Source organism: Spermophilus citellus (genome assembly GCF_964194105.1).
Source record: "Spermophilus citellus genome assembly, chromosome: 6".
Taxonomy (NCBI): domain Eukaryota; kingdom Metazoa; phylum Chordata; class Mammalia; order Rodentia; family Sciuridae; genus Spermophilus; species Spermophilus citellus.
The window spans coordinates 67156414-67181450 of NC_138187.1; the positions used below are offsets into that span (position 1 = coordinate 67156414).

Genomic DNA, 25037 nt, shown 5'->3' on the forward strand with positions numbered 1-25037 from the left:
GCCTAATCCTTCCTCGAGGTCAGAGGTGATTTTATCCTTTGGGTGACATGTGGCAAAGTCAAGAGATAGTTTCAGTTCTCACAAGTAAAGGTGAGGCTGTTAGGCATCTATTAAATACCCTATAATACAAAGGACTGCCCCTCAATAACAAAGAATTATCTGGCCCCAAAAGGGAACTATTTTTAGAAATTTGAAAGTGTGTATAAATGAATGTACGAGTGACTACTGATATTTGTGGGATTATTTTTAATTTTTAAGAGATATAATAAGCCATAACTGAAAGGGAGAATATATTCTGTGTTATAACTATTTACTTGCCAGTTTTCCCCACTGCAATATAAGCACTGAAGACAGAGAACATGTTATTTACTTATAAACCCCCAAGTTTAATACAGCACTGAAGACTTTTACGCTTGCTGTCTGAAAAAAAAAATACCTACATTTCTAAAGTGAAATGACATGAGAAAAAACACATCTATAAACTTATGTTACTGATAAAATGACTAGGGGTGTAACTTCCTATTTTTCAGAAAACTATTCCGAAGGAGAAGGAAAGGTTCTTGGGTAATACAGCATCTGAATAAAATTTATCTTATAAAGTAGAATTGGAGGGAAGAGATGTGTGTTTCATTTACTCAATTCTAACTATCCATTCTCTGAAAAAAAGCACTGTGTTAAAACATAGAATTTTGAACAATGTGGCTGATTTTACTCAGCATTTCATCATTGAACATGTGTCCCAGAGTGAGCAGAAGATTTGAACCTGCTATTTCTTGAAGTGGATCTCCTAGGCTTGTTTTTTTTTCGGTGTGTGGGGGGGGGTAGTGGTGTTACCAGGGATTGACTTGACCCCAGGGGCACTTAACCACTGAGCCACATCCCCAGCTCTTTTTATATTTTATTTAGAGACAGGGTCTCACTAAATTGCTTATGGTTTTGCTAAGTTGCTAAGGCTGGCTTTGAACTTGTGATCCTACCCTGAATTGCCGGGATTACAGGAGTGTGCCACCAATGCTTGACTATACTCATATAGTTTTTATTCAAATAATATTACTTGGTTTTTATAGAACATTTGGTTTTCATTCCCTTAATATGTGAGAATGGTTAAAGCAAGGCAGTCTGAGTTTTAAAAATAAGCCATAAAAATAAAATTAAGAATTGACTATAGAACCAAGTGTTTTACCATATCCTAAGTCTGTTTTGTCTTTATTGAGGCTATGAAAAACAGGGTAGCTGTGTTTTATTTAATTATGTCTACCTGAAATTATATTTTAAATAATATAACAATATTAATAAAATTTCATAAAATATTCTACAATTTCAAAATTGTGTACCTTAGTGAATTTTAAACTTTGTTTCACTATTGCCACATGGTAAGACAGTAACACAACTTTCGAAGATAGATCTTGCAACTTAATCAACATTAATGCTGTTTAGGAGGTCTGAATTATGTAAGGAGTTCTAGAATGAAAACTTAAAATATTTTATTTATGCAAGTGTTCAGAATAAATGATTATGTGCTAGATGTTAACTCTGCATCTTTATATTTAAAAAGAAGTTTTCATTCTTTAAATCACAACAAACCTGCCTATCTAAAATGATAGGCCTCATTTACCACACTGCTCTATCTACACACCATAACTTGCTTTATCTTACACACCATAACTTTCAATCTTTAAATATTAGTAATTATCAAATAAGTGACAATTACACAGTTTTAGGTATTTTGTTTTTACTTATTAATCTCTAATTCTTCATTCCTTTTCTTTCATCCATTTTCTCCACTCAATTTCAAATAAAATTTGAGCCACAGGTAAGAAGAAATAATTACACATTCCTCTAGAAGTGCATTAACAAACAAAAAAGCACCATGTGCTTTACTTCAGAAGAAAAAGGAAAAAAGATATAATTATTCGTCTACTTTAAGATAAATCAAACCAAAATTTCAATCTTTTAATATGGATGTATAATGTAGTTCATTTCTACTGTACTGGTCAAATTGAGAGTTAGTAAAGCAAAACAGAAGAAATATTCTAGAATATTCACACTCATGATCAATGTGTATTTTTAGGTTGCCATGTCAGAGTAGCTGAGAACTAGCATACTCTATGGCATTCATAGTTCAGAACAATGCTACATGGTTGCATTAAAAATGCAAGTGAATTTTACAAATGGATTTCTCTTTTATCACCTTCTGATCTATTGGTCATGTGTCAATTTTAAAGATACTCAGTAATTATATGAAAGTGTTGGTAAGGTAGGATATGAAGCAGACCAAATACATTTAGAATACTTTCATTTTAAATTTTATTTTAACACTTCAAACTCAATTACTAAAAATTTTTAGAAATATTCAGAGCATGGACTCTGGAGACAAAATAGCAAAGTTCTAAACCCAAATTGCCCACTAGTTTAAAACCTTAAGGAAGTTACTTATCTTGTGATACCTCATTTTCTCTTCTATGGAGGGACTTAAGAAAAACAAAACAAAAGAAAAACAAAAACAGAGCTGTCCCAGAGTTAAGAGGATAAAATACACAAAATCTTTTCAGGACAACAGCTGATACACATCAAGCATTCAAAAAATTTTTGCAATTATATGTCACAAATTATTATTTTTAGGATTTGTATTAACAACGAACTAAGTAATAACAATAGTAAACACTCAAATATACAAAAAAGTCAAATCCCAAAAGTAAAGGTGACATTTCTTTTTCTTCTAAAAGCTAGCTGACTTTATACACAGACACTAATGCCCAAGTCAATGACTGATGTACAAGGGTCAAGTCACAACAGAAGGTGGGACTTCCACATTACTGCTTATTTTCTGACTAAACATCTCAAATAGAGACATAAACACAGAAAAGTTTAACATTCTTACAAAGGTTCAAAAAACATCTTTGTTCTATCACCACCATCTTTCTGCTGGATAAATGGATAAAGATAATGGATAAAACTGAATCCATTGATTTAAATAATATAACTAATTAGACTTTTCTAATTAGTCCTCTTCTTTCTCTTACAAGTCAAAATGCAACTTCTAGAAAACTTAATTTAGTTTTAGACGCATATTAACTGTAACTAGAAGAACTCTGGAAGTAACTTACTGAAATTCAGGTATAACACTATTCACACAAATTTAGAGAGAAAAACTTACCCAACTTGTGCTACTTCCTTGAGTTTTGGTAAAAAGTAAAGATGAACCCTGCAATACTGCCCAAGAAGACAACCAGTTCTTTCTGCAATTACAAAAATGACCAGTTAAAGCACCAATGTCTGGTTCTTCTAACCAAATTCATTATTGACATTCTAATAGTGAGGATATAATGCTAACAGAATTTACAGTCATTTATGGTCTCAACCTGATCACAAAGGCCTCTAAACAAATGAATTTGATCAGAAATTTAAATCATCAAAATAACTATGACCAAAATATCTAATTAACAGCACAGTGTATTCGAGGACATTATGTTTTTTTTAAGTCACAAACTTAGAACATCATACCTAATAAGAACTTTTTTAATATAATTATAAAAATCAGACATGTTTAGTAACTCATTCACCTAATTCTTTACAGACTATTTTATGTTTCTTGGTTATCTCCCTTTTCCTAAAAGGGGCAGTAGATACCAGTAGATTATAAACACAATAAATACTAGTACATTATAAACAATAAATTATGCCTTGATTAGTCACTGAAATTTTATTTTTGAGATTTTTAAAAAATATCCTAAACTACAAAGATAACACAGCTATGCAAAAACTCTGAATCCAGACATATATAAAGGAAAAGACCTCTGTTTCTTCAATACACATTTCTAAGGTAACCAACATTAAGAGTTTGGTATATATGAAGCTTTTCTAGAAATAGACCTATATCTAGTACTCAAGTAAGACTCTTACTGAATAGGCTATTACCATTGTTCTTATCTAGAACTTTAAAGCTGATCAATGTTATACCACTCAACTTCCGCCTTCAATATCTTTAATTCTGTATTAGAGATTTTTACTTAAATGTCTCACCCACTGGAGTTGTAAACAGTGTTTCACTTATTTTATCTATTGCAAGCCTAGCAAACTACTTTTCAAACAGTATGTATGTTTGTAAATGGAAAAATAATTTAAAATTAGCTTATAAAGAAATTCAGTTGCTGGAAGGGTAAAATAAGTGTGAAATTCATCAACATTAAGAATTTATTAGGGCTTCCTTATAGAGAAACATGGTCAGTTTTGTAAAAATTTCATATGCACTCAAAAGGGTTTATTTTCCATTTTCAGAATGTAGAATTTAATACTGTCAATTAGACCTACTTCATTATTTTACTACTTTTGTATCTATTTGAACATCATGGGTTAAGAGGAGTGAAATAAAATTAATTACTACTCTATTTTTCCATTATTTTCCATAGTTTGTGCTTATGATTGTTGATGCTACTTTAGTTGGTAAATGATTATTCCTTATGATTAGATCTTGATTGTCAATTTAGTATGATGCTCTATCATTTTAAAGTGCTGACCTCTGTGATGTTTAATGCTTTTCTTTCTAGATCTTAGAACTTTGTCTGCAATTAAGATCCCTATTCCTCCTTTACTTTCTATACCTTGACATGTCCTTATTGTTTTTTGTTTTAACTTTTCTGAATAGTTTCAGGTGTTTCTTTTATATATACTATTTAATTGGGCTTTTCTTTATGTTTCAATCTGAGTAGTTTTTCATTTTGACAGATTAGTATTATTCATTTGCACTTATTGATATTGACATACTAGATCTATTTGGTGCTTACTAAGGCACAATTTTGTTACATTCTTATTTTATATTTTACTTTATGTGGAAATCTTGAGATATTTTAAAATGACTTGTTTTTATTTGTAAATTTATTCACAGTCTTAGGATATCATCTACTGACATGCTACCATGAAAAATGCTTCAATTACTGTATTTCCACTATAAAGTGAGCCTGTAACCTCAAAGAGAACAAATCCTAATATTTGTTGACAATAAAAACTTAAAAACTTTCAACAACATAGATGAATCCCAAGACCATGAGGCAAGTGAAATAAACAAGTTCCAAAACATACAAATATGGTATATATCTACTCATATGACATATCTAAAATATTCAAAATCATAGAAACAGTAGAAAAGTGCTCACAAAGGAATGAAGAAGAGGGTAAAGGGGTTAGAATTTAGTGGGAAGAGAATTAATGCTATAAGATGAAAAAGTCCTAGAGATCCATTACATAACCACATGCACTACTAAAATATACACTTAAATGGTTAAGGTGGCAAACATAACATTATGTGGGTTTCTTTCTTTCTTTGTTATACACACACACACACACACACACACAATTAAACTTTAAATATGATTCTGGAGAACATGGCACATCTGCAATTATGAGTTTGATAATTTCCCAAAACGTAATGGCTTTTGTGATTCTTTGTACAAGATAAAATGTGTATACATTAGAAAATGAGCAACTCAATGAACCAGTATTTCCAAATGCCCAACAAAATACTATAAAATTATGCACAGGTTAAAAATCCACTCAAATGCAATAAAGACTAATGGTTTTTAATGTAACTGAATATAAAAGTTTGATAAGTTTTTCAGTATTCACTGAAAACAACCTTTAAGAAATTAATATTTGTAGAGTTTTGGTGTAACGAAAAACAGTCATAATTATACTGTGTAAGGGAGAATTATTTTCTTAAACTTCAACAAAAATAATACGTCACAAAAGACTTCAAGCAGAGAACAGCAGAGAATTCTACCATCTTCCATTATGTAAAATACTAAAGATTTGTAAAAATAAAAAACAATGCCTCTCTTCTCATGGAGATATTTTTCTTAGAAAATGCAGGATTTTAACTATGTAATGTTTTGAACGACCAACAATAAAAAAAAATTAAAAAAAAAGAAAATGCAGGATTTTTTTTCTTCATAAAAGTTGCTTGTATTAATTTTTAATAGATTATTATAAAAAGAATTATTATTCAAGATTTCTCATTTTAATCTCTCATATAAGTAGCTATACACATAACCTATACAAAGGTTCTTAGAAATACTCAAAAGAATTTAAAGGGCTCTTCTGACCAAAAAGTTTGAAAACCACTAGTATATGGAAGATTAAAATAACTGTTTTACTTAACTCCATGTAAATACATTTGAAGATGATGAAATGGATGCTGGTTTTACAAAACAGTATTTCAAAAAAAGTGGGACATCTAAAAGACTAATTATCATACGAGGAGGAGGATAAAATAAAAAGCAGAGAAAGTGACCAAAGAGTTATGTATACCACATTCAGTCAAAATAGAGAAAAAGGAAAAATCCATTTCATAAATGAATTCGACCAAGGAATAGTCTGAGGAACACATACTGCTTATAAAGCTATTTCAGAGCATTTACAACTTCCAACTGCAATCTGGCAAAAACAGTTCAATTAAACCCCCAAAATTCAACTACTTGGAAATTTAAAACTCTTTAACAGACTGATTTCATTTTAACTATAAAATCACATCATTTTAGATGATTTCAACATGGGGGAGGGGCGTGAGTGTGGTGGCACACGCCTATAAGCCCAGTAGCTCAGGAGACTGAAGCAGGAGGATCTTGAGTTCAAAGCCAGACTCAGCAACTTAGGGAAGCCTTATGCAACTCAGCAAGACCCTGTTTCTAAATAAAATATAAAAAATAGCTAGGAATGTCGCTCAATGGTTAAGTACCCCTGGGTTCAATCCCCAATACCAAACAAACCAACCAACCCTATATGAAACTGGCAAATTGTGTGGAAAAAATACACTGCTACAGGGGGTAGGAAATGATTCAATATCTCAGAGCACAATTTTATATACACTCTATCAAAATGACCTTGCATATGCTATTTGTAAAAGGAACTATGCAAAATGCTATGTGTAGTCTTGTTTATAATAGCAAAAATTGTAAGTATCCTAAATGTCAACCAATACACATAGTTATTATGTTCTTGCAAATAAATAAAGGTTAAATTAACACAGTCAGATAACATAACTATGCTGTAGTTAAAAATAATGTGGCAACTGTAAATGCAATGAAATTGTCTTCAAGATAAACTGTAAAAAGATTATGTTTAAGACTTAATCTATATACATATAAACATCTACATTCATATCCTATTTCTAGAGAAAAGCACTAAAACTCATGGGACTCAGAACTGGTTGCCTTTGGAGAGAGGAACTGGTGGCTGGATGACTGACTTTTCACAGGATAAAAGACCTTTGTTTTTCACCATGTGAATTTATTGCTTACTGGGGGAAAGACAATATTCAAAGAAAGTGTTATTTCCTCATAATTCTCTTCCCTATTATCTCTGAATTTAATTACTTAAGAAATATTTCATGACAAAGGAAATGTTTCATACATTTCACAGCAATCTTAATTATCTTCGAATATACATGCTTAGAAATTCTTCTGAACCTTTTAATTATTTCTACTATAACAGAATTATAATTTTTAATTTATTTCAATCAGATGAATCATGTAAGAACATAAAGATTTGTGTACTTACCGAACCTTTTTCCCATGTTCAGTAATTTTTGTTACATTTAACAATCCATATTTCTCTTGACCCTATGGAACAGAGTAGTATTGTTTATATACCATTCACACAGACAATGATGTCCAAGTTCTAATATGCGACTGAACCAAAATGGTCTGGTAGTCTAAAAATTAGCTTGAAAAAAAAGGTTAGTCAGTTAAGATGCTTAGTTTTAGAATACATTAATAATATGGTTATCCTAATAAGTAAAGTTATTTTCAGTAATCTTATAATTAGACATTTCCTCTTTTTTAAGTCATAGAAGCCAGCAGGTGCTTTGCTATCAAGTTGGATTTTCACATGAATAAGTCAATACTTGGAAAACGATTTACATTTTCTTATTCAAAGAAAGTGAAACAATGCAGTGATGCTAAATACCACACACACACACAAAAACAGAAAATCTGAAAAATGTTCAGTTATACTAACACACTGTCAGAATGTAAAAATAACTAGGTTGAACAAAATGCAGCTACTATTAAATAAATTACCCAAAAGTAAGTGGTACTCTGCATAGAACTGGCTTTAACGTGGCATAAAAATCTCAGTGTTTCATTAAACACACCACATGGTGAACTGAGCTTTAAAAAAACTAGATTAGCTAACTGATGCCAAAAACGATGACACAAGCTTTATCATCAGATTCTATAAAGGCAAAAGCCATTATACCAATTAAATGTTATCTTAAAATTCTTCCAGATTAAAATAAAAAAGCACCTTCTCACTGCCTTAGCATTTTATATTCAAATAAATTTAATCTAAATGAGTACTGGTGCCTATAGTAATTATCATTAGTAAATACTTGTGTGCACATGTGACAATTTTAAACTGAAACACACATTCACATAGAAAAAAACATTCTCAGTTCAGAAATTGACTGATTCTTCAGCTATATTTTTTCAATGTTATCTTTTTTTTAATTTTAAAGAGAGAGAGAGAATTTTAATATTTATTTTTTAGTTTTTTCAGCAGACACAACATCTTTTTTTTTTTTTTTAATGTGGTGCTGAGGATTGAACCCGGGCAGCATGCATGCCAGGCGAGCGTGCTACCGCTTGAGCCACATCCCCAGCCCTATTTTTTCAATGTATCTTAATCAGAAAATATAAATATTTTTTTAATACAGGAGACAAATGTAATATTGAGTATTTTCTCAATATATCTAAAGATAATGTTGAAAGTTTTCAGTCTTATAAAAATTCACTATCAGTAGATATAGCTGAAAAATGGCTATTTTTTTAATACTAGAACTCATAAATAACCTATAGGTAGTTTTCACTAATTTTTTCCATAAAGCATAGCTATATGCTCTTCCTAGATACTTTTCATAAGAACTCTTGTCTATCAACAAAAACTTCAGTTATACAAATTAAGTATGTAAAAGATATTAAATAAAACCATTCTCAATTTACTGTTCCTATTCCCTTAGATGCATGGGGAAATCTTCAATAATATGGGAAGTAAATAACAACATTAACATGAGTGGCTAGGCACTGGTTATGTAAACTGGAACTGGAAAGAGGCATAAAAAAAGTGTCACTGCTGGAATTGTGTAAAATAAACAAAGGCAAGAAGGATATGCAGGCATCAAAACAAGAAGAAAAATGAATGACAATCTAAGGACAAGAGAGATTATCTACTTCAGGGGCTCTCACCTGGGTCAACAGATGAATGGAAAGCAGTGCAAAATTGTTCATGTATATGAACTGTTCAAAAGGGTAAAGAGCTTTCACCAATTCTCAACAAGGATCAAGACCCAAGTACTAATGCTCTCAATTAAACACTCTAACTTAAACATCAATTAAGAATAAAATTTGCCATATCTGAGTGTATTTAAAAAAAACACAAAAAAGAATGCACAATGTATTAAGTGCTATGAAAATTACATAGAGAGAGAAGGCAATCAGACACAGTTTCCTAGAAAAGCAGACCCTGGAGCTAAGGAGTAGGAGTTAGCAAGATGGAAATGACAGGAGAGGAAAATAACAAAGGCATGGAAGCTAGATAGCCTAACATATTTGAGGGCCTTTTTAATTTCCCTCAAAACATGGGGTAAGATGGAAAAGTGGCAAGAAATGAGACAGTTTTGAAACAATAGACTAAGAAAAGAGTGGCAAGATTGGGAACCAACTAGAATGATATCTAATAATTACTATAAGAAATGACAAAGACCTGAACTAGTGCCATGCCAGTGAGAGAAAAATGGGGCCAAATTTATGAGAAATTTAGAAAGCAAAGATGATAGGAACCGGATGTGAGTGTTTCGAAAAGGGAGGATTCTGGGGAAAAGGGAGGAACTTGGGGAAAACACCAAGCTTGAGCAACTAAGTAGATGAAGGGACCTTTGTTGCAATGTCACTTTTCCAAGAAACTTGACCCTTCTAAAGCACAAGTTCTTTCCCTTCTCTTAACTAGTAAGTAATCTGAGGTTATTTACTACTGCCCCAGTTTGATTCCCTCCTTGCACTTTACCACAGACTGTATATTTATGTCCTCCAAATTCTGTACGTTGAAACCCAAGTTCCAGTGTGATGCTACTTGGAGATGGGGCCTTTGGGTGGGGGTGGGTGGGGGCCTCGCTGGATCATGAAGGTAGAGTCTCATGATAGGAATCAGTGTCCTTGTAAAAGTAACCCCCATCCTTTTTGCCATGGGACAGACCAAGAAGGTACAAATCTAAGAACCAAGGAGTAGGGTCTTGGCAGATACCAAATCTACCAGTGATTTGGAATTCCTAGTTTTCAGACCTGTGAAAATAAAATTTCTAATTTTAACAAGATATCTTGTTTATAACTGCTTTTGTTACAGCAGCCCAAATGGACTACGACATGCTTAATGTAAAGTTTAGTATTGTGTACTATTGTGCACATATTTTTGTCCACTGTCTATTCTACGAGGTCATAAGTTGGGACCACATCTGTTATGTTCATCAATGTATGACCAGTGCTTGGGACTGCATCTAGCATGTAGTTTGTATTCAGTATATATTCCTTGAAGTAATTTTCCAACAAGTTAATAGTGCTGTAACATGAAACAAACAAAAGAGAAGGTCAGTGACACAGTAAACAAAGCCTTAACTTTTAAACACCAAAGTTTTTAAGTTTGACAAAAATGCTTAAATTTGACATATGTGGATAATATGTGTTGTATATACAGGTGAGAGATTTAGGGAAAATATTTCCTAAAATTACATCAATTTTTTTTTAAATTTCATACTACCCTGTATACGTTTACTATAAAATATAATTCAAAATCAACCAATGTATAACACCATAAAAACCAATGAAATAACACCATAAAAACATTTTAGAGCTTGTAAAATATGCCCAAATTTATACTTTAATATGGTAGCTATTTGATACTACAAAGTGAACTTCATATTAATAAGGACTAGCCAACTATAGTTAGATTTTAACAAACAAGTTTGTAATACTGGATCCCATGGGACTGTGCACTTTAAAATGGTTGGTGGTTAATTTTATGTGATTTTCAACACAATTAAAAAAAAGTCTAAGGGCCAGTATTATAAAAAAGTTAAATATTCAAATCACATTTTAAAAAAGTCCTTAGAATAAGTAATATTCAATGAAAGAAACAGCAAATTTGTCTGTTAATAGTCTTTTTAAAAAAGTGTTGAAATGTGCTTTTCTCCAAAATGGTTAATACATTTTAATACTGTAATTGGAAGGCAAAATTAAAAGCTCAAGTTTCCAAATTATTCAGTAGAACAAATTATCCAATTTTATTCAGCATTCAGTAATCGGGACCTTTTTAAGTGCACACTCTCACAGGCACACTGGGACAAATAAAGAACAGCTTCTTAGGTCAGCCCACAGAAGCCTATTTAATCCATACTGTAGAAAAATAAATTATTAATATTTTAAGAAGCTTATACACTGCCTATTTAAAAAGATTTTAAGAGACTATGAAAATAATAATGCTTATGTAAAAAACAAAAATACAAATTTTGTTTAATTAGAGGAGATTGATGAGGTACATGGACAATTTGCTTAGATTTTTAAGGTGACATCAGGTATTTAACTGGATAACTAGATATGGTACACTTTTCACTTCTAAATTTGTAATTTCCTTTTTCTTATCATTAAGCCTTTATCCAAAACCATATTTTAACTTACAAAGAAATAGGAGAAAAATGACTCCTTGTAGTAATTGGATAAGAGTAGGAGGGGCAAGACTAGGTCACAAAGCAAGCAGAGAGGAGGGAACCTGAGGGTACAGGGAGGAAAGACAAATCTAAGGGGGCAAAAGACTAGATGAGGGAGGCTAAGACAAAATGGGGGAAGAAAAGCATCCAGGAAGGAAACAATGCCATTTGTTTATGTGAAAAAGAATGGCCTTTGGCTATATAAGAAGCATTGGTGAGGTAGTTCCCTGTGATGGCCATCAGAGGGTACCATTAATCCAGGAGAAGGTCTTTAGAAAATGGATAAAAGGGTGGGGAAATAATTTGTAAACAGTCCTAGAAACTTCATGTAGAAGGTTTATAACTGCCTAGAAATTCCTTTTTATCAAAATATATCTATGAAAGAGAAATTGTATATTACCTTTGTTTAAAATAAATTATAAAGGATTTTTTGATTTTTTTTCCCATATGAACTGACCAATTAAAAGTATTATAGTAACAATGTGCCTTAGATTCATAACAGTAATTCTTGGCAAAACTAAAATCATGTTTATGTACCTAACATTGTGTTAGATAACACAAAAAATAAAGAGTAAAAAAAACATACCTTCTATCTATCTCGTAGAGAGACTTGGGGTACATAAAATAACTTGTACTTATTCAATGCAATACATGACTTAGAAGTTCAGAAATAAAGAGGAGACCATTTTTATTACATGAGACTAGTTTGGCATGGCCTCCTAAAAGAGTGAGTTTTTGAAAAGGTACAGGATTTGGCTCCATGTACAGAAAAGCCAACGTCCATCCCACACAGGGAGATTGCTTAAGCCAATCCTAGAAATATGTATGTATGTGTGTGTTTTTTAAAGTTTGAGATAGATACGCTAATTAACCTGATTTGATCATTACTCAAAGTATACTTTGAACATCACATTGTATCCAATAAATATCTAATTACTAAGTACTAATTAAAAATAAGAAAAAAAGAAAATGTGTACAATGTGGATAGGAACCACAAAAGACTGATGAATTAAAAAAGAATGTGAAAGGTTATCTGGGAAAGCTTTACCTCTAAGAAATCTAAAGTCTGATTAAAAAATAATAGTCTATCATAATTTCATAAAATGGGAAAGTAAAAATAAAAATGTCTTTTAAAAAGCTTTAGTTTCATTTATTCATTCAACGAATATTTACTGAGAAGTTATTATATGACCCTGTAGTAGGTAACTGCAGTGCTGCAGACACTGTGTTCCGAAAGATGACACTAACAGAGAGTCAGAGGTTCCTATAGAAGTATTGAAAAGAGTTACTCATTTTTTATGATATTAACTAAAGTATAATTAAATTCTAAAAGATAATCATAAGAAAACCTCATCTAATCTAGAGGATTAGAATAAAATTCTATGAAAAAGCAAAGTTTGAATTGAACCCTAATAAATTGATCAGACAAAGATGTGAGAAAGAAATGGTCAGTGGGCAGAGGAAACAACAAGTTTAATAGCCTGGAGATGAAAAGTAGGCTCCCTGAGGGACTGAAAAAAGATAGTGAAGCAAGAGGAAAATAAGCAAGAAGGGAGGATGAGGGAGGGTACGAGCTGAGGCTGAAGAAGCAGTCAAAAGCCAGAGCTCGCACAGTCTTCTTGACCTAATTGAAAAATTTACACTTAATTCTAAAAGAACAGGGAAACCAACAAAGGGCAATAGCAAGATCAGTATGACAAGGCAGACTGTGAAGGAATGAAATGAGAGTTTGAGTAAAACTCTGTTCAAGTTAGATGGATGTCAGAAGAGAATTTGAAGGAAAATTTACAATAGAGACACATTATCAACAATATTCATCCGGCACAGACTGAACAATGAACTTTACAGCACAGAAAAAGAAGAGTGTCTAAGCTCATTAGAAGTGGAGGAAGATGCATCTTACCTTAGACTGCTGGTCTGAGGTAAAAGGGAGTGTGTGTGTGTGTGTGTGTGTGTGTGTGTGTGTCTGTCTGTCTGTCTTTCCTCCTCACCCCCAGTACTGGGTTTGAACACAGGAGTGTTTTACCACTGAGCTACAACTCTTTAAGATGGGTTTTGCTCTATTGCCAAGGTTGGTCTCTAACTCGATCTTCCTGCCTCAGCCTTGAATTACAGGTGTATGCCACTGTATCCAGAAGAAAAGTATAATTCAATAGTATCCTCTAGGAATTTTTATATTTATTTTTAAAAACCAAATATAAATTTGTCACTTAAAAATAAATATAAATTAATCATGGTTTATTTTGTACAAAAGAGGGCTTTCCTATCAATAAAATGCCAAGATACATTTAAACATTATATTTAGAGAAAACTGATTTACTGAAACTAATTGAAATAACTGAACTATATTATACTGTATGTTTCTATCATACTAACTGGATCTTGGTGCTTTGGTGAAGAGGGAGAAGATTCATTTTCAGGAAAGCAGGGTTTTGAGGCACTTGGAGATTCCTACAAGAAATAAGTAATGAAAAAAGTTACTCTATCTTATATAAATCTATTTTTCCCTGTACTCATAATGGGAGAGCTTAATAAAGCAGTTGAGAAAATTTTTTCCTTGTCATTTTACCTTCCTAAATTCAGCTCTAAAACTCATAGGATACTGATTTGAAAACTACAGGTATTTATGAAACACAGCAAAATTTATAGCAATTAGTTTAATTAATTAAAATAATGGTCAAGGAATTACTCAAAATAAATGATGTATATTGGCTTAAAATTATGATTTTACATACCAGTTTGAATTTTTTTTCCCCCAGTACTGGAGTTGAACCCAGGGACCCACACATGCTAGGTAAATGTTCTAACACTGAGCTACATTTTCAGGCTTTCTAAAGTTTATTGTGAGACAGGGTCTTGCTATGTTGCCCAGGCTATCCTCAAACTTTTGATCCTCCTGCTTTCGCCTTCCAAGTAACTGGTGTCATAAGTATGCACTACCATACCCAACTGAATTAACTATATTTAAAATAACTAAAATCTAAACTCCTATGGATAAATATATATTGGTCACCAACCAACTTGATGTTGATATGGTAGGTGTAAATATCCATAGGAATACTTGGTAACTGCCAAAATAAAATTTTACTTTAGTCACTTTAGCTATATGAGAAATTAAATTAAATTCCTATTAGTAAAGTAATTTATAGCTAGTTTCCCAATGATTAGAAATGAGCAAGATTAAAAATAGGTAAAAACAAAATCTAAGACTGAAAGATTAATAACTCAAAAGGAAAAATATTTTAATGTCCAAGCCTACAAGAATATCTCAAGAGCAAACCAGGAACTGGGCATGGTGGCACACACTGGTAATCCGAGTGATTTGGAAGGGCTGAGGCAGGAAGATTGCAGGTGTCAGTCTAGCCTTAGCAACTTAGTGAGATAAAAAGATAAAAAAAAGATAAAAAGGACTAGGGAAGTAGTAGCTCAGTGGTAAAGCTCCCTTGAGTTCAACTCCCAGTACAAACAAACAAACAAACCTGTAAGGACATGTTTAATAAGAAGACTTGGTCAAAATTAAAAATAGTATGCATTTCTCCTACAGATGTTTACAGGATGATTCATGGATGATAAAACTGAAAACTTTTTTGGCAGCATTTAAATTTTCTCCTTTCTCATTTAGATGCTTTGAATAATTTTAGGAAAAAAGAGAATCAGAAAAACCATTTACTAATTTGTTATCAATTTTTATATCAAGCCAAACAACGCCTTCAAATATTCATCTCCAAATTTCTATCATTCCAGTTTTCTTATGAAACTGGAAAAGGCATGGATAACATATCAGAATTTGCTTTAATTAACAATGCAAAACCCATTAATTCCACACAGCAATGAAAGTTCATAGGGAAACCTTTGAAGGGACAATTTACAAACCAAGCCCAACGCCCACACTATCAGTGGAGAAAATATTAAGATCTACAAAAATGTCTTTACAAGAAGGAATTAAACTTATTTTCCAAATCTCCTTTATACTCATTTTTTCTGACATTCTCAGATCAATTTCTTGCCTTCTACGAGAGTGTTTATTATTAAATAAGTCTGAGAAAAAGGAAAGATTCACTAACTAGAAAAGAAGTAACTGAATAAAATGAAAGCTTATTTCTAATTTGTTTTTTTAAAGCATTGTCAGTCCTATAGAAATAAAACCCACAAATGAAGTAATGATGTATGCATAACAATTATAGCTATTATAAACATAAAACAATTCTACACTTATACATTTATGTGTGTGTATAAATGTCTTAGTTATTTACAAATAATAGTTTTAGTAATAACCATACATAAGCAGAAACAAAAGAGATCCACTCACACATACACAGTCATACACACACATACCTCCTCCTCCAAGGTTATCTCCCAGATGAATTAAGACCTTTGTTTTTGTAACACTTGCTATACAATATTAAGCTTCTTTGATTATATTTCAAATTATATATACTCTCATCCCTTATTACATATCAGCTAGTTTGCTCTAGTTTAGTCCCTTTTTTCATAACTTCAAAGTCTGCCCTATTTTTAAATAGAAGAATTTACTTATGGAAGCAATTAGCTACAAATTCGTTTACAAAGTTTAAGATGGGGGGCAATGACAATTTTATTAAAAATAAGTAATCTCTGGTCTCAAGACAATCACATTCTTGAAAAAGGAAATAGAATTTCATACAAGTTGCTTTAAGAAATAGATGGAAAAGAAATCCCAAGGGAGATTTAAATAAAGAAACTTATCACCAAATAACCATCTATTTTATTTCTTCTAGTCTGAAGAGGCAGTGGAGGTAGTTTAACCATGGCTTTTGCCCTCAAGTATTATATGTGATGTTTAAGAATTTCTATATACTCTGAATAGTAATCTGATTAGTTGACTGAATTTATCTATTACAAGTCTCCAGAAATTTTACCTGCCTAGGCTAATCTCAATCCTAAAAATATTTTCAAGCCTGTGTTCAATAATATAGACTCAAGAAGGACATTCTTTAAAATGCCTTCTACATTCAATTGCATAACACAGAATGTGAGTAGATTATTTCTGTAGCTCCACAAGTCTACTTTGTAACATGCAAAGAATAATTTTATATAGTCACTTGTATTACCAAAATACTACACTTGTTTTGACTGAGCAATTGAAATCAATTGTTTTTTATACAAGCAATTTAAAACTAGAAGTATCCAAATAAAAAAGAAATACGCCTTAAGGTTTCTTTCTCTTTTTTTTTTTCACCTTAAAAATGCAGAGAAAAATACAGAAAACGTGCCTACTCCATCCCAAAAATGAAACCATATTGTAAAGATTTAAGTCCTTTGTGTTGTTTGCACCAAAATTCATCCCCTATGTGAAACAGAAAACACCACTTCTCAGCAACAGAGGACCATCATTTCTCATAATGATAAAAGCAGCACTTTGTGCACACAGCATTTAGGGAAACAAAATGGAGTAGGATTCCAGTCGAAAATTAATATGAAACCACCTAGAGACTGAAGACATACAAGGGTAACAGAAGTTTGACCTGAAAATGATAGGATCAAAAAAATTTGTCACCTACTGGGTTCGAATATGTAAAACGTGTGTATATATACATATACACAACTATTAATACACAGAGAAGTCAATTCGTTGCACAAAAATGTAAAAACTCAAGTCCAAAACCTATTCCATAACAAACTGATAATAAATATATGAAAATAGTCACTAAGGCAGACAATTTAGTTAAGAAGACGATAATACATTATCGTAACATTTTATCACATGTGCAGATCAAAAGCTTAAGTTAGTTCAACAGAAATCAAATGTTCTAGCAAAAATCATATTTAACAGAAATATTACATAAAATGAAATATTAGTAAAAATGGTTAAACTCACTGCACAATATAATGCACAAAGATCTTGACAAAATTCTCAGATCTCCCCCTGAAAATCCTACCTTGTCATTGGTGTCCAATACAATGGTGCTATGTCTCCACTTTGTTAATACTATTGGTTCTTGCAGCCTCCTGTCCAAGCTCCTACTTTTAATTATTTCTCTTTGCTGCTGGGCTGAAGGATTGTACTAAAGAAAAGAAAATTTACTTCATAAATAGAAACAAAAGCAAAATCTAATATGCTGGTTCCAAATAACACATGACTACTAGGTGAACTTCAACATATGACACAACCATAAATTTTTCAGCTTCAGTTTTCTTATCTTTGACTAGCACTATAACACAACTGACAAGATTATAGATTTTGGTAGTGAAGAGACTCGGTTTATTGTTATCTTTTATAAAATATCTAATCTAAATTTTTTTCAATTGCAAAAACAGATTCAACAGAAACATCATCTCATTCATAGAGTTGTTCTAAAGAGTAAACAAAGTATAAAAATGTATAAATGTTTCCCTGGCAGTATATTCTCAATAAATATTATCTGTCATAATTTATAAAAGGATGTCACTGGACAAACTTATTTTTTTAAGGTTACTTTTTACTTGAATTTAACTTTTGGTTTAAGTTTTTAAAATCATGCTTCAATATACACAATAGTATTCATATATTTAAGAGTTTGCATTAAAGCACATAATTTTATAAGACAAGCACACAATTTTATAAAATAGAGATATGAAGGGAAAGATAGGCCCCAAGATAGAAATAATGAATAATTTCAATACCCCACTTTAACCAACAAATAGATCAACAAAACAAAAGGTCAACAGAGAAACATAACAGCTAATTTGTACTGTAAAAAATGGGCTTATTAGATATCTACAAAATATTTCATCCAACAGCTGCAAAATACACATTCTTTTCATTAGCACATGGAACTGTTTCCAAAAGAGACCACATATTAGGCCACAAAGCAAGTCTTTAAATTTTTTTAAAAAACTGAAATAATTTCTTGCTATTTACTTATTTGATCACAATGGAATGAACAATAGCAAAAGAAACTGCAGAAATTATACAAACACATAGAAACTGAACAACACAATACTAAAAATAGCAGGTCACTATAGGTTATTAAAGAAATCAGATAGGAAATTTAAAAATTCCTTGAATCAAATGAAAATGGAAACATAACATACCAGAACCTGATGGATACAGTGAAAGCAGTACTAAAATGAGAGTTTTATAGCAATGAGTGCCTACAAAAAAAAAAAAAAAAAAAGAGGAGATAGATCTCAAATATATAATGTAATAATATATCTCACAGTCTTAGGAAAATAAGAACAAACCATTCACAAATTAGTAAAGAAATAATAAAGATCAAAGCAGAAATCAATGAAATAGAGATAAAATTTAAAGCATCAATGAAACAGAGCTACTTCTTTGAAGAGATAAACAAAATTGACAAACTTTTAGCTAAACTAACCAAAAAGAGAAAAAAATTAAATCTGAAAAGAAAATACTACAACAGATACCACTAAAATTCAAAGGATCATTTGGGAATATACTGAAAAACTATAATAGATCAATAGCACGTAATGTGATTAAAGAAGTAATAAAGCTGCTCAATGAAGAAGAGACCAGGACCAAATGGACTCACTACTGAATTTTACCAGACTAACACCACTGATCAAAAGATATTTAGAATTGATAAAACAAATCGAATAAAGTAGAAGGATACAAAATTTTTCAGCTTCAGTTTTCTCATCTTTGACCTAAAACCTTGAAACTACTATGAAAACACTTCAATATATTGGCACAGACAATAATTTCTTGAACAGGACTCTAATAGCTCAGGGAACAAAAGCAAAGGGTTAATGAATAGGATTATATCAAATTAAAAAGCTTCTGTATGGCTATGGAAACAATAGAGTAAAAAGACAATGTACAGAATTGGAGGAAACCTTTGTCAGTATTCATCTGATAGAGGTTTAATAACCAGAATATATAAAGAACTCAAACAACAACAACAACAAAAAAGGCCAAGTAATCAACCAAAAAGTGGGCAAATAATATGAATAGACACTCAAGAGAAGTACAAATGGCCAATAAAAACATGGAAAATGCTCAACATCTTTTGTCATAACAGAGATACAAATCAAACCCATACTGAAATTCCATCTCACCCATTAGAATGGCTATTATTTAAAAAACAAAAAACAATGCTGGAAAGAATGTGGAGAAAAAGCAAATCTTATACAATATTGGTGAGAGGTTCCGCAGAAAACTAAAAAGAGAACTACCCTATGATCCAGTTATTCTTCTCCTGGGTATTTATCCAAAGGAAATAATGTCAGCATACAAGTGACACCTACATACACATGTTGAGTATAGTATTCTTTACTATAAGCCAAGATATGTAATCAGCCTAGGTGTCCATCAACAAATGAATGTATATAAGAAATATGGCATATATACACAATGTGGAATGGAATGTTCAACCAAAAAGAAAAATGAAATCTTGTCATTTGCAGGCCAATGGATGGCACTAGAGGTCACCCTGCTAAGCAAACTAAATCAGGCACAGAAAGATAAGTACCACATATTTTCTCATATGTGGAAAGAAACAAACAAACAAAATAACCTGAAGGTAGAAAAGGAACAATTAGGGACTTTAGAACTGGAGGGACAACAGAGTGCAGAAGAGCAGGAGGGACATCATCAATGCATGCATGCCAAATTCCATTAATTTGTAGAATTAATGCCTGCTAACAAAAAATGACATATGCAATAAAGCGCTTAGATTGTACTTTGAAAAAAATGACAAAAAAGGGGGAATTGGGGTTTCAGGTTTTGTTTTTGTTTTCATTAAGGTCAGAATACATTTGTTTTTCTAAAGTGATGATACTAGTTCTAAAAGTCAATTCTGAACACACTGTTTGCCTACAAAGATAGGTAATCGTTGCCACATATAAAACTAAAAACATTGCTACACATAAAATTAAAAACACATGACCAGTAAGATATTAAATCATGTAAGAATTGATATTACATGTAGATCACCAAGAAAAAAAAAAACATCTGAGAGACATAAGGCCTTAAGAGTCATGCTGTCTTATGTAGGAAATTTCAATAAATTATAATAAAAATGATAAAATATGGTGGAGCACGCCTGTCATCCCAGAAACTGGGAGGCCAAGGCAGGAGGACCGCAAGTTCAAAGCCAGCCTTAGCAAGAGCAAGGGCCTAAGCATCTCAGTGAGACCCTGTCTCTAAATAAAATACAAAACAGAGCTGGGGATGTGGCTCAGTGGCCCCTGAGTTCAATCCCTGGTACCCTCTACCCTCCCTCACAAAAGACAAAATAATCTACTTTTAACAGATAAATTCTTCTCCTCAAACCAAAGGATACCTGATATCCACTCCTCTCACCCCTAAAACCGTCCAGTAAATCTTAACTTGTAATGACCCTCATTATAATTTTAAAATTATATGTTAGGGATGTTTTACCACTAAAAAATCTCCCAAGATCCTCCTCTCCGCAATATGTCACTTATTAACACTCCAAACTAGTCCAGCCAGGCCTTCCCAAAATGTCTCCCAAAGCTCTTACTTCCTTCTCCACATTAAAATTTGCCATAGCCAGTCAATCACATACAGTTTTAATTAACTGACAATCAATAGTCTTAAGACTATCAAGTTCACAAAGGATAATTCTAGACTAAACAATGATGATGTTTAAAGCACCCTCTCTCCCCCACAAAATTCTGTGTCAGATGTCTCTAGGTATAAAAAGACACAATTACTATAGAGTGCTATATCTTCCCTGCAGTAGAATCATCACTAATGATAATTAAAATGTGTAGTTGTATGTAAGCCTGTGTATAAACTTTACTGGAAGCTAACCTAGCTTTTAAGCCTATAATTACTACAATTTATAAATCCTTTCTATATGACAACAAAAATAATGTAAAATTAAACTGAGTAATAATATCATAATTTTAAATGTGTTCATAAATTTACAAGCAACAACATATTTATAAAAGCAAATAAGGCATAAAGGAAGTAAATGTTAGATGTAAAATAACAGAAGCTAGTAGTAAGGAGCACATAATTTGAGACGAAAAACAAGAAAATCCCCATAGTTAAAACAGACACAAAGACACACCTACTTTTTTTTTTTTTTACATATTTATTTTTTGGTTGTAGATGGACACAATAGCTTTATTTATTTTTATGTGGTGTTGAGGATCAAACCCAGGGCCTTGGACGTGGTAGGCAAGCACTCTACCCCTGAGCCACAACCCCAGCCCCAAGGCACACCTATTTTTTAAAAATTGTTTCCCTTAGGAACTTCTATTTTTTTCTTAAAGAATTTTAACTGAGATTTTGTTTTAAATTATTTTAAACATATCTGCAAAAATAGAGAGTACAACAGGAACCCACCATTGACCTTTGTCATATTAAGAAATGCTTCAGGTATTTTTTTCCCTAAAGAAATAAAATGTTGCCAGGCATGGTGGTGCACTCCTGTAATCCCAGCAGCTCAGAGACTGAGGCAAGAGAATCTCGAGGTCAAAGCCAGACCCAGCAACTTAGAAAGGCACTGACTGCAAATAAAATATTAAAAGGGTCTGGGGAGGCCTGGGGCTGTGGCTCAGTGGCAGAGCGCTTATCTAGCATTTGTGACAAGGTTTGTGACTAGGTTTGATCCTTAGCACCACGTAAAAATAAAATAAAATAAAGGTTTATCAATAACTGAAAAAAAAAATGGTCTGGGGATGTAGCTCAGTGGTTTGGCGCCCCCGAGTTCAATTTTATTACCAGTAGCAAAAAATAAAAATAAAAGAAATAAAATATTACAGACACATTAAAGGCCCTCTGTCCACAACATCCATGTTCCATTTTCCCCTGCCTCCCCAGCTATAAATTTGTGTGTTCACACACACAAATACAGACACATATATTCTTTTCTTAAAAATATTTTTATTAGCTGTTGATGGACCTTTATTTTATTTATTTATATGTGGTGCTGAGAATAGAACCCAGTACCTTACACATGCTCTACCACTGAGCCACAACCCCAGCCCCATGTATACACATATATTCTTTAAAATTTATCCGAAGGGTGAAATACTGTCTCATGGTAATTAACATTTTTCTGATTACTTATAAATTTGAACTTTTCAGATATTTATTGAATATTTCCTCTTCTGTATCATGCTTACTCATATATTTTCCCTATTTTCAACTGTGTTTTTCACTTACTGGTGTATATAGAGAGAACTAGAAAGGTCTTTATATATTCTGGTTTCTATACCTTTCTGTGGTATATAATCTTTTTTCTGATCTGTAGCTCATTTTCTCCATTTGTTTATGGTATTTTTTTATGTGTGGAATTTTAGCCACTGTGTTTAGTTTTACCATGGTAATATCTGGCAATCTTTCCTTTTATAAGAGAGCTTCTAGGTTCTGTTTAAGCAATCCTTCCTTCTGTGAAGTCAAAGATATTCCTTGGTATATACTATTATTCAACTCAGATTGAACTTCACATGAAGTAAGATCAAGACCTACTTTTAGTTTACATTTTTCAAATGAATAACCAATAATCTTAGCGACATTTACTGGATGGTCTTTGCCTTGCCCATTGCTTTGTACTGGCACATCTGAGTTTTCTATTCTATTCCACAGGTCTGTATCTCTATCTACACATGTGCCCTTACTATCCTAAGTTAAATCACTAGCAGGAACCCAATGCCCCCTGCTCCAACTTCCAATTCTTCTAATCAGGAATATTTTAGCTCTTCACAGACCTTTGTTTACAAGTATAAATTTCAAAATCAGTTCCAAAAAGTAGTGAGAGAGGAGGTATCAAATAGGACTGCAGTGAACATGAAGGCTAATTTGAATATTTTTAGAAAACAAAGCTCCTAATTCAAGGGTTTTAATGTTCTATAGAACTTTAATAGGAATATTCTTAGATATATAACACTTATTGCTGTAGCTAAAAACGTTAAGTAGGATCTTTATTCCTATCACATTTCAAGATGACTTTTTACTGGAGAAATGGGTAATTTTTATGTTGGTTTTATATTTAGCATCTTTGCAGAACCCTCATCAGTTTTAAGTTTAGATTCTCTTGGACTTTGTAATAATCAAAAGTACAATTTTATCTCGTCCTTTTCAATTCTATTATTTCCTCACTTAATTGTTGAATAGAAGCAGTGGTCAAAAAATTCTTGCTTCTAATTCCTAGCTCTATGGGGAAAGCTTCTGTAATCTCACCATAAAGCATGAGTCTTATTGTAGATTTGAGAGATAACCTTTAGTATTATGTCTCATATTTGAAGTAACTTTTTTGTAGAGGCATATACTTAAGTTGGTTTTTTAACCATTCTGAAAATCTAACAAATGTGCATACCATTATATTTAATGTAATTATTTTTATGTTAGAATTTAAGTGTGCCATTTTATTATCTGTTAACCATTTATTCCTGTTTACCATTCTTGTTTCTTTTTCTTCCTATGAGCTACTTGAGCAATTTTTACTGCTATATTTTAATAAATCTAGTTTCTTAAATCGTTCTTATTATAGTACTTGCTCTAGGTATTATAATACACACTTTATCACAGTCTAATAGTATCAACGTTTTACTGTTTCAAGTAGAATACAGAAATATTACCAATAATGACATTCCTTTGCTCTTCCCCCTTTATGATATAGTTGTCTTACATATCATCTCTACATGAGTATTACACTTTAGAAATGTTATATTTTTTGTTTCAAATTTCAAACATAATTTTAAAAACTCAGGATAACAATCTCCTCAGATATTCACCCTTTCTTTTATTCCGGACTTTCCAAGTTTTCTTCAGTTATCATTGCCCTTCCATTTCAGGACCTTCCTATATCAATACTTCCTCCTTGTCTTGTAGTTCTGTTCTTACCTTCATTCTGCTGCTCTATTCTGGGTGACCAGCACAAAAGAAAGCATATCCTTCTGCATCATGAGTTAATGCAGGATGGAGGATGGAGCCCTATCAGCCATCCCTAACCAGCACTAATGAAACAGCACCCTTCTAACCCGATGTGGGTGCTATGGAGACTGTGAGGAAAGAGCCCTGCTGACTAACCAACCCCACACTGAATGCAAGCAGCATGTGAATTACCCTCACCATGCACTAAATGAACAACAGCACAGGCAGCACCTCACCCATCCCAGAGTGGGTACAGGATTACAAAAAGGAGATTTATTATATATCCTAATCAGTATTCATGGTAGATTTTTTAGTTAAAAACTCATGCCTTCTTTCAACTTTAGAAATGCCCAGGAATATTCAAATATCGTTTCTCCACCATTTCCTCTACTCTCTTCTTTTAGAATTCCTAGTACACAAATACAGGAAAATTTCAACCCATAGCTCAATTCTTTTAAC

General features: G+C 32.2%; 1 protein-coding gene across 6 annotated transcripts in view; it reads right to left on the reverse strand.

Annotated features, from left to right (window-relative positions):
- The window catches only part of ARHGAP12 (Rho GTPase activating protein 12), a 116713-nt gene that overhangs the window by 15635 nt on the left and 76041 nt on the right, over positions 1 to 25037 (reverse strand). For 4 of the 6 annotated variants that reach the window (XM_081300475.1, XM_081300473.1, XM_081300470.1 and 1 more), the window contains 4 exons: positions 17665 to 17790; positions 14123 to 14197; positions 7552 to 7613; positions 3158 to 3239 (listed from right to left, as the gene is read on the reverse strand). In XM_081300475.1, coding sequence (XP_081156601.1) covers positions 3158 to 3239; positions 7552 to 7613; positions 14123 to 14197; positions 17665 to 17790 — 345 coding nt within the window. The remainder of the gene's footprint in view (positions 1 to 3157; positions 3240 to 7551; positions 7614 to 14122; positions 14198 to 17664; positions 17791 to 25037) is intronic. The other 2 variants (XM_081300474.1, XM_081300472.1) reach the window with 1 other exon arrangement.